Source organism: Sus scrofa, chromosome 7, assembly GCF_054392235.1.
Source record: "Sus scrofa isolate SSC_HxYL_T2T_F1_AM1 chromosome 7, Sscrofa_HxYL_maternal_Yorkshire_Landrace_v2.0, whole genome shotgun sequence".
Lineage (NCBI taxonomy): Eukaryota > Metazoa > Chordata > Mammalia > Artiodactyla > Suidae > Sus > Sus scrofa.
This window is the reverse complement of record NC_139389.1, coordinates 27,164,163-27,175,449: the sequence shown is the minus strand read 5'-3', so window position 1 is coordinate 27,175,449 and position 11,287 is coordinate 27,164,163. Positions and strand designations below refer to the sequence as shown.

The 11,287-nt window shown below is 49.6% G+C and overlaps 1 protein-coding gene across 1 annotated transcript; it reads right to left on the bottom strand.

The window, feature by feature from the left end:
* Positions 1-5,537: 5,537 nt before the first annotated feature.
* SLA-2 (MHC class I antigen 2) lies at positions 5,538-8,795 on the bottom strand. Its single transcript, XM_084967760.1, has 8 exons — positions 8,699-8,795; positions 8,249-8,518; positions 7,747-8,022; positions 6,875-7,150; positions 6,645-6,755; positions 6,197-6,229; positions 6,016-6,066; positions 5,538-5,855 (listed from the first exon to the last, which is right to left on the bottom strand). Exons 1-8 carry the CDS (start codon positions 8,769-8,771, stop codon positions 5,851-5,853), a joined length of 1,095 nt encoding a protein of 364 aa, XP_084823886.1. The 5' UTR covers positions 8,772-8,795; the 3' UTR covers positions 5,538-5,850.
* Positions 8,796-11,287: the final 2,492 nt, after the last annotated feature.

Sequence of the window (11,287 nt, the reverse complement as noted above, 5' to 3'; positions counted from 1 at the left end):
GTTTGCTACAAGTCCAGCTGATGTTCCAGAAGTTAGAATGGCAAGGGCATGGTACCAGAGGAGGGGACACTGGGGGCCAACCACAGGGTGACTTTGGGAACCATCTGACTGCATGGCATCTCACAGGGATGAGGCTAGGAATGCAGAGACTAGAACAAGTGAAGAGTTCAAGTCAACGTTTTGGTGCTTCCTCCATAGCCATCCAGATCAAAATTGTGATCCTGTACAAATGGCTCGGTGTTCCAGGAAATTTGGAATTAAAAGAGAGAACTTGGTTGGTGCAACTATGAAGGTAGGAAATGAGGAGTTCTCATCGTGGCTCAGTGGTTAGTTAATGAACCCGACTAGTATCCATGAGGACGCAGGTTGGATTCCTGGCCTCACTCAGTGGATTAAAGATCTGGTGTTGCCGTGAGCTGTGGTGTAGGTTGCAGATGCAGCTCAGATCCTGTGTTGCTGGGGCTGTTGTGTAGGCCAACAGCTACAGCTCCAATTCGACCACTAGCCTGGGAACCTCCTTATGCCAAGGGTATGGCCCTAAAAGGACGAGAGACAAAAAAATAACATAAAATAATATAAAAAAATCTAAAGGTAGGAAATGAAAAGAAAGGTAGCAGTGCTCAGAGTTAAGAGTTTTCTTTTTTTCTTTTTTTTTTTTTTTTTTTGGTCTTTTTGCTATTTCTTGGTCTTGGGCCGCTCCCGCAGCGTTTGGAGATTCCCAGGCTAGGGGTCCAATCGGAGCTGTAGCCACCGGCCCACGCCAGAGCCACAGCAACGCGGGATCCGAGCCGCGTCTGCAACCTACACCACAGCTCACGGCAACGCCGGATCCTTAACTCACTGAGCAAGGGCAGGGACCGAACCCGCAACCTCATGGTTCCTAGTCTGATTCGTTAACCACTGCACCATGACGGGAACTCCAAGAATTTTCTTGGTATCATTGACAATGATGCTTCCAGTTTCTGCAAGAACCACAGCGGTGGATCAAATGGTTATATGACCACCCCTGGGTCCCTTAAGTCTTCTGGGATGAAATTAACTTCTTTCATTACCCCCAAGATAAAATATTGTTTTTATTTTTTAAATTGAAAAAAAAAATTATAGCCACCCCCGAGGCATAAGGAAGTTTCCTGGCCAGGGATTGAATCTGAGCAGCAGCTGTGACCTACACCACAGTGGCTGGATCCTTTAACCCACTGTGCCAAGCCAGGGATTGAACCTGCGCCTCTGCAGCGACCCAAGCTGCTGCAGTGCGGTTCTTAACCCCCCTGTGCCACAGCAGGAACACCCCAATATTGTTTTTATAATTCTGCCTTGGCTGAGCTTCTACTTGGCGTTTCTAGCTAAAAGCTTTTACTCCTCGGGTCAAATAACAAATATGAGGTTCTTGCTGATTCTAAATATGTCCACTCCAATGTTACATTTGGAACTTGGGGAAATTACCACCCAATGGATGTGTAGATACTGAGAACTCACAGAGATCTGGGTGGGTGGACCTAAGACAGGATTCGAATTATTTCCTTTTCCCCACATGCCTCTCCTCGAATTATTTCCTTTTCCCCACATGCCTCTCCTCTAACGGGAGTTGATGATTGTACTTTGTTTCCCCAGGTATCATTGTCAAATTGGACTGTGTTTCCAGGAGACCTAAAAGGATCTAGATTTTCCTTTTTGTCAGAGAATGGAAATTGGAGTAAATGGCCATGGGTACCTTCCTGGGAGCCTGTGGGGAATTCCTACTGCACACAGTTGCCACGGTTTTGCTTTTGCTGGATATTTCCTCGGGGACCTAGGCTCTCTTCAACCATGAGTTCCGAGAATTGGCTCGGGTTTGGAAACTAGGTAAGGGATGGTAGCTTTCTATTAGGTAAATAATCACATCCTCTAATTCAATTATTGGTAATCTATTAATTACCATATCAAGCGACTTTTCTTCTTTCTTTTTTTTTCCCATCTCACAGCATATTGTATTTCCTGGGCCTGGGATCCAATCCAAGCCACATCTGTGACCTATGCCACAGCTGAGGCAATGTGGGATCCTCAACCCACTGTGTCAAGCTGGGGATTGAACATGCCCCCGCTGCAGTGGCCCAAGCTGCTGCAGAGACAATGAAATGCCACTGTGCCACAGTGGGAACTCCTGAAACATTCTTTAAAAAAAATTTTTTTTTTTTGTCTTTTTGCCTTTTTCTAAGGCCATACCCGTGGCATATGGAGGTTCCCAGGCTAGGGGTCAAATCGGAGCTTGTAGCTGCAGGCCTACACCACAGTCACAGCAACATGGGATCTGAGCTGCATCTGTGACCTACACCACAGCTCATGTCTGTGACCTACACCACAGCTCATGGCAATGCAAGATCTGTAACCCACTGAATGAGGCCAGGGATCGAACCCGCAACCTCATGTTCCTAGTCGGATTCCTTAACCACTGAGCCATGACGGGAAATCCTAAATTTTTTATTTTTAGGGCTGCACCTGCAGCTCATGGAAGTTCCCAGGCTAGGGGTTGAAGCCAAGCTGTAGCCACTGGCCTACACCACAGCTCACAGCAACTCTGGATCACTGACCCACTGAGAGAGGCCAGGAATTGAACCCGAATCCTCATGGATACTAGCCGGAATTGTTTCTGCTGTGCCAAAACAGGAACTCCATTTTTTTTTTGGCTGTGCTGGTGGCATGTGGAAGTTCCCAATCCAGTCCATACCATAACAGTGACAACGCCAGATCCCCAACTCATTGAGCCACTGGGCAACTATTAAGCAATGTTCTTGTTGGTTGTCCATCTACCTTGCCTCTGATAACACCATGATCTTGGAAGCATTTCCATAAACGCCTTGCAGTCAAAACTTCTTCCTTCCATTCTGACATTGCTGGATAATTTGGGAATTCAGCCCTCTTTTCTGCTTTGCTGTTACCTGTCCTCTGGCTTTCTGGGATCCTACTATCTCCTTTGCTCCTGTAATATTATCTCCTAGAGTCAGCCCCAGCCCACGAAGGACGGACACAGTGAGGTTAGTACTCTGCTCACTTGCTCATCCTTCTGGCCAGATAAGTAGCTTCCTCTGGGAAACAGTCACCTGGGTTTGGTCCACTTTTCTTCCTTCCTTCCTTTCTGTCCTTTCTTTCTTTTTCTTTCTCTCTCTCTCTCCCTCTCTCCCTTCCTCCCTTCCTTTTTTTTTTTTTTTTTTTTTTTTTTTTTTTTTGGGTTTTGTCCTTTCAGGGCCACACCTGAGGCATATGGAGGTTCCCAGGCTAGAGGTTTAATCAGAGCTGTTGCTGACGGCCTACGCCACAGCCACAGCAATGCCAGATCCAAACCGCGTCTTCGAACTACACCACAGTCCACGGCAACGCCAGATCCTTAACCTACTGAGTGAGGTCAGGGATCGATCCTGCAACCTCATGGTTCTTAGATTCGTTTCCTCTGCGCCACGACGGGAACTCTGGTCCACTTTTCTTTTATACCAGCATGCCCACTTCTCTGAGCTTTTTCATGTCTTTCTGTGCAATTGCCATGGCAGTTCTGGCATTAACGCATTTAATGTGAGCCACAACTTTTTTTAGTTAGAATTTAGATATAATTCACACATATTATTCAGCCATTGAAATGAATTGGTTTTTGGCATATCCACAGAGTGCTGTGACCATAGATAACCACAATCAATTTTGGAACAATTTATTCACCCCAAAGCATTTTAATTTTTATTTTGTTATTTTATTATTTTTTGACTATACCCATGGCATGGGGAAGTTCCTAGGCCAGGGATCGAACCTGCGCCACTGCAGTGCCAATGCTGGATCCAACGCTAGGCCAAGAGGGAACTCCCCAAAGCATTTTTAGAACATCATCATCCCCTGTACCCATTTATTCCTGGGCAATCAGTCTCTATTTTCCTTCGACACTCCCCTCACGCCTAGGAAAACACTCATCTACTTTCTATCTAAATATATTTGCTTATGGACATTTCATATAAGTAAAATCAAACAAATTTGATCTTTTGCTTCTGTTTTCTTGTGGAACATAATACAGTCAAGGTTCATCCATGCTTTACTATGCATCTGTACTCCATTCTTTTTTATTACCAAATAATTTTCCACATGAATTTTTTTTTTTGTTTTTTGTTTATTTTTTTTAGGGCTGCCCTGCAGCATATAGAAGTTCCCAGGCTAGGGGTCGAATTGGAGCTGCATCTGCCAGCCTACACCATAGACACAGCAACGTGGGATCCCTGACCCACTGAGTGAAGCCAGAGATCGAACCTGTATCCTCATGGATACTAGTCGGATAAGTTTCTGCTGCGCCACAATGGGAACTCCTTACGCTACTTTTTAGGTTGGGGAAATTTGACTTGTTTCTACTGTTTGACTATCATGAATAATGCTGCTATGACTGTCACTTGCAAGTTCTCGTGTGCACCTTTGTTTTCATTTCTCCTGTGTAAACACTAGGCATGGCATGGTGAGTCACATAGTAACACTGTGTTCAAACTTGAGGCACTGCCAGACTGTGTTTCAAGGGGGCAGCACTGCTTTATATTCCCACCAGTAGCCTTCAAGCGTTCCAGTATCTCCACGGCCTCTCTGAAGACATGAATCTTGGTTTCCTAGATTTTCAGGGAGTTGATGTCTCTTATGCTTCCCACATAAATTAGATTGTGGGTTCCATTTCCTATCCCAGCTCATAAGCTTGAGAAAAGCAAAATTGGAGTCAGCACTAGGATTACTAGGTCTAAGGGCAGAGCGAGAGGGTGGGCTGCAGGGAATATAGAAACCCAGTGTGAATTAAATCAACACAGGAAACTATCAGGTCCCTCCTCTTTGCTAATCTCAGAATCTGGTTCCTTAAAAAATATGTGGAAAGGATGGAAAGAATAATTCAGAAAGCAGCCCTAGAAGGAGGGCAAGAACTGCACGAGTCTGAAAATTTATCTTTTAATACCACTGAGAATCCTGTGTGCAAGGACCTCTTGAACCTGTGGGGACAATGCCTGGCCAAAATCACTCTGCTGCTTTCAGAGATGGGGGACACCCAGAGCTGAATGAGACCAAAACTCTACACATGAAAAAGACGAGTTGTATTCTAAAAACCTGAAAAAGTAAAATATAAGCACACACCAGATGGGGGATGAGGGTAAGACCAAGGCTTGAGTCTAGGCTGACCTGGTCACAGGAAGCCCTCACTGCCCACAGTCCTGGAGACAGAACAAGGCCAAGGTGATGTCTGAGTCCCTGTGATCACAGGTCTTGGTGGCACAAGGTTCTACTGAAGGAACAAGGACAAAGGGGCTGAGACAATGACCAGCCCAGGAGGGACCCTGTCACAGCCCATGAGGCACTGAGCACAGACTGCGCCCAGGCCCAGTCCATGCCTGGCTCCCCACAGCCTCCGACTGGATCTCCTGTAATGGACTCAGCACAGCAAGCATGTGGCTTCTAGAAAGTTCTCAGTGCTTTCATTTATTTTCTCTCTCAAACTTTAGGCAGCCTCACTTTTATTATTCCATCTGCTCCTCATGGCACAAATGAGAAAAAACAAATTCATATTGGATTTTATTTCCAACAGGAAAATTAAGACATTACCAGTGCAACACAGAGTTAGGACAGGGATGAAGATGGCCCAGCCCCCCCACCTGCTGGAACTGGAAAGAGGATCAGGGAAGAGAACACAGGTCAGGGTGAGGAGGGGACGTGGGGGGCAGGACTGGGCCAGGGTCCCCACCTCCTCTCAGGATGCTCATAGGGACACAGACACATTCAAATGCTGCTGCAGAAACAGGAGTCAGGGGATCTGAAGTCACAAAGTGGGACGTGAACAAATCTGTGTCACTCAGTCCCCACAAGGCAGCTGTCTCACACTGGGAAAGAAAATTACCAGGAAACAGGCAGGTCAGTCAAGGAAGGGCTGACATGCTCAACAGCCCCACATGCTCCAAACATCCCCCTCAAAGGTCCCTGTCACCCAGGGCACCCCCTCTGCCCCAACCCCCCTCCCATCTAGGCCCTCCAGGGTCTCACCTCTAGGATCCTTGGTAAGGGACACATCGGAGCCCTGGGCACTGTCACTGCCTGAGGGAGAGCAAAAGCAGGATGGGGTCAGTACCCCCAAGAGAGAAGACGGGAGAAGGTGAGTGAGCTCCCCCCACGGCCTCCTGTCTGCACCACCAGGGCCTCAGGCATCACAACCCTCCACACTGACCTGCAGCCTGAGTGTAGCTCCCTCCTTTTTCACCTGAGGGAAGAGACATCATGTGAGAGACCAGGAAGATGATGGAGTCATGAGATCATACAGGAAACCCTAGTCCTGGACCACAGAGAACGTTCCAGAACTTTGTCCAATAATCCAGGACAGGATCAGGAGTATAACATAGGAAGGAGATGTGGGAGAGACTGGATCAACTGCTCTCCCGGAGGCCTCCCCTCCCTCCAAGGGCTGAGAAACTGGTCCCCAACTGGAAGAATCCAGGGGAAAAAATTGTTGTTCATTTCCACATGTGCTTCACAAAAGGGTACGTGGTAGCACTCAGCCCCAGACTCAGCACATGTGTGTGGAGGGGACGTCCCAGGAACAAGGCACAACAAATTTCCACCTGGGCTTGAAACCCCCCGTGAGACAAGGAGACTCAGATCCCCGCTCCCTTCCCTACCTGAGCGCTTCTTCCTCCAGATCACAACTCCAGTCACCATGGCTCCAGCGACCAGGACGAGAACCAGGCCAACAATGATGCCCACGATGGGGATGGGGGGCTGAGGAGGGTCTGGGAACAAAGGGCAAGGGGAGGGCCCTCCTCAGGCTTGAGTCCTGACCCCGCCGAAGGTCTCCAGAAGGGCTTCTGCTTTGTCTGAGAAGAAGCTCTGCCCCCAGGTCCCTCCTTACCCCATCTCAGGGTGAGGGGCTCCTGCAGGCCCTCGTGCTGCACATGGCAGGTGTAGCTCTGCTCCTCTCCAGGAGGCACCACCAGGGCCGCCCACTTCTGGAAGGTCCCATCCCCTGAGGGCCTGGTCTCCACCAGCTCCATGTCCTGGCTCTGGTCCTGGCCCTCCCGCTGCCAGGTCAGGGAGATCTCCTTAGGGTAGAAGCCCAGGGCCCAGCACCTCAAGGTGACCCCCAGGTCAGAGCTGGGGTGGCGGGTCACATGTGTCTTTGGAGGCTCTGAGGAAGAAGAATCAGAAAATTCACTGGACCCCTGAAGCAGCCTCATGTGACCACTGGGAGAATGGAGAGGACAATGGTTTGGAAGGAGAAGCACAAAAGCCAGACCCCAGCCTGGACTTGGGTATCTGGGAATAGCTCCTAGTCCTTGGAAGAGTCTAGAATCAGGGTGAGAGTCGAAGTAGGAGGTTCCAGGACTTTAAGGGGGAGAATATAGTCATATTCCTGACGTTGGTGGAGCCTGAATCCTTCGGAAAACCTGGAGTCAAATCCAAAGCTGTTCTCAGCCTGAGACCAGGCCCGAGAAAGTCATGGTTCACAAAATGGCGGCCAGGGTCAAAGGGCACCGCTGAGCAGTTCTTTCAGGGATGGTCTCCCCCCTTCACCCCCAAAGAGAAAGTCTTCCTTAACTGTCCTTTAGAGAAGAGGGGCCCCTGGGGAGTCCCTGTCTTGTGGAGAAGATGGAAACCTAAGTGACTCCTCCCTCTCAGGACAGGCAGTGGGGGGCTTTCCCGCAGGGACCCCCTTTTCCTCTCCCTGTGGGAAGGCAGCTCCCTCCAGAGGGGAGATGGTGGAGGCCCCGCGGCCCCTGATACCTGCGCGCTGCAGCGTGTCCTTCCCCATCTCCAGGTATCTGCGGAGCCCCTCCACACACAGGCCCTGCAGGTAGCTCCTCCACTGCTCCGCCTCATCGGCCGCCTCCCACTTGCGCTTGGTGATCTGGGCCGCAGTGTCCGCCGCGGTCCAGGAGCGCAGGTCCTCGTTCAGGGCGATGTAATCGGCGCTGTCGTAGCCATACTGACTGTACCCTCGGAGGAGGAGCCCGTCTGGTCCCAAGTAGCAGCCGTACATGCTCTGGAAGGTGTGAGACCCTGACCCCGCCCCGAGTCAGTCACGCCCCCGCCGCGACCAACCCGGGGTTCAACCCAAACTGAAAACGAAACCGGGGGACAGTCCCCGCCGGCTCCTTCCGGGTCGGGGGCCGGGCGGGTCCGAAATGCCGGGGTGACCCTCGGACCCGGAGGTCGGGGTGACCCCGGCCCGTCCCTGGGGATGGGGATGGGGGTCGTGAGCTGGACCCGGGCCCGCGTCGCTCACCGGCCTCGCTCTGGTTGTAGTAGCCAAGAGCTGTGCGCAGGTTCACTCGGAAAGTCTGTGCGTTGTCCCTTTGTATCTGCGTCTCCCGATCCCAATAGTCCTGCCCCTCCTGCTGTATCCACGGCGCCCGCGGCTCCATCCGCGGATTGGGGGCGTCGCTGTCGAACCGCACGAACTGCGTGTCGTCCACGTAGCCGACGGCGATGAAGCGGGGCTCCCCGCGGTCGGGCCGGGACACGGCGGTGTAGAAATAGCTCAGGGAGTGGGGACCTGGGGGCGGGAGGGTGAGACACGACCCTCCTCTCGGCGCGGGGCCCCGAGTGCGAGGTGGTGGGGCCCGGACCGGGCAGGGAGAGTCTCATCTTCCCTGTGGGTCCTGCCCCCATCCGACCCCCGGGCGGTTCCCTTGCTCCTCCCGGCAGCGGCCTTGTCCCCCGACCCCGCACTCACCCGCCCAGGTCCCGGTCAGGGCCAGGGCCCCCGACAGCAGAATGAGGATGGCTTGAGGGCCCCTGACCCGCATCTTTGGAATCTGCGGAGATTCTGTGTCGAGGCGGGTGCGTGGAGAGTTTATAACCGGGAACCGCGGTGGCGCTGATTGGCTTCTCCAGAAACCGGACACGCAATAGGAGAGAGAAGTGGGGCCGCATCACGAGTGTCCGGGCAGGACGGCCCCATACAGGTTGGGAGACGGAGAAGTGAAACTGGGGACACGGGGACTCCCCACCACGGAGCCTCCCCGCCCAGACGCCGCCCTGGAGCCTGAGACCCCAGAGCCACACCCTGCCGGGGCCCTAGGACTCTGCCCTGGTTTTGCTTCTTCTGCTCAGAAAGCTCTTTGTCACCCTGTCTCTCTGAGTTCTGGGCCAGGGGCTGTGAGCTCAGCGATTTCCAAACATTTTACTCAGAATATTTATACAGTTTTACAAATTAGTGAGGTCCTCAGGGATATGTGTTTTGTTACTTCAATAGATATTTTCCATACTTGAAATAATAAACATTTTAAATTTATTTTTTAGAGGAATATGAATAACCCATGCATTTCATGTGAAAATAATTACTTCCCATAGTAATCACGGTAGTGTGAAAAGTGGAGCTTTTTACATTGTCCATGATTGCAAGCCTCTTTCTTGTCTGTGTCATTAGAAGACCACTGGATTTTTATGTTTGCTTCTGCATTAAATCCACTATTTTGACTGATGTCTATGAAGATAAAAACCCCACACATATGTAGCAAGAGTATTTTTAATAACCTTTTCAGATAATTATGGATGCTCATCTTTGATACAAAGCTAAAACTACACAAATGGTAGTTTGTTAAAAGTTATCTTCAGGGAGTTCCCGTCGAGGCGCAGTGGTGAACGAATCCAACTAGGAACCATGAGGTTGCGGGTTCAATCCCTGCCCTTGCTCAGTGGGTTAACGATCCGGCGTTGCCGTGAGCTGTGGTGTAGGCTGCAGACACGGCTCGGATCCCGCGTTGCTGTGTCTCTGGCGTAGGCGGGTGGCGACAGCTCTGATTCGACCCCTAGCCTGGGAACCTCCATATGCTGCGGGAGCGGCCCAAAGAAATAGCAAAAAGACAAAAAAAAAAAAAAAAAAAAAAAAAGTTATTTTCAAAGTGGACCTGAGTCATTATCATTCAATGTTTTCTATTTTATTACATTAAAATCCATAAGCCTATTTTGCACATTGACTATCCCTTGTACTAATGTAAGATTATAAAAAAAGTAATACATTGTTTCACTGTTATACAGATCTTTCAGTGTCCTTTATTCTTTGAAGTAAGATTGTATTCTGTAAAAAAGCAGTTAGTTCTGCTCACACAGATGATTTTCCTTGTGACATAGTACTTTGGAATATAGCAGGAGTGTTTGGTATGTACTTCCCAGGTCATCATAGAAGATTCTATTAAAATGTGAGTTTAAGAAAAAAAAAAAAAGGAGAAAAAAATGTGAGTTTAAGGATGATGATTTAGGAGTTCCTGTTGTGGCTCAGTGGTTAATGAATCGGACTAGGAATTATGAGGTTGCAGGTTTGATCCCTGACCTTGCTCAGTGGGTTAAGGATCCTAGAACAGGCAAAAAGCGCCCCCCCCCCCAAAAAAAAGGATGATGATTTACGAAAGATAAGAATTTTTATTTATTAATTTCTTTTTTTTCCCTTGTCCTTTTGCCTTTTCTAGGGCCACTCCCGTGGCATATGGAGGTTCCCAGGCTAGGGGTCGAATCAGAGCTGTAGCCACCCGCCTACGCCAGAGCCACAGCAACGCGGGATCCGAGCCGTGTCTGTGACCTACAGCACAGCTCACGGCAACGCCAGATCCTTAACCCACTGAGCAAGGGCAGGGACCGAACCCGCAACCTCATGGTTCCTAGTCGGATTCGTTAACCACTGAGCCACGACGGGAACTCCTATTTATTAATTTCAAAACATTTATTTAATACGGTTGATTTACAATGTTGTGTTAATTGGTGTACAACAGAATGCTTCAGTTACACACATACATATTATACTCTCTTTCATATTTTCTTCCATTATGATTTATTAAGGAAAGATAAGAATTTTTAATGTCAACCAGGATGTTTTACAGCAAACCTTTTTTTTTTTCTGCAAGTAAGTCATAGTGATATAATTACTATTACAGTTTGCTTCCCTAGTTTCCATTCTTGCTAAGTTGTACCTCAAAGCAAATGTCAACATAGTGAAAAGTCAAATACTATCTTAGTAATGCTATGAATGTTGTGTTCATCTCATGTGAAAGGGTCTCCCTGACTTTCAAGGGTTCCACAGACCACACTCTGAGATCTGCTGTTCTGAATACACCTGGAAAAGTCTCCTAACTGACCTTTGCCTTGGCCTCCTCTTCATTCCCCAGAATCCCTCTCCCTGCCCTGGACTCCCTGCCTCCCCAGCCTCAGCTGAGGGCCCTGCCCCTGGGCTCCTCCAGGAAAGGACTCAGCCCCTGGAAAGTGATGCCAGAGAGAGTCCTCCATCTGGGAAGGGAGGTGGGGGGACAGGCATCTCCCCATTGGACCT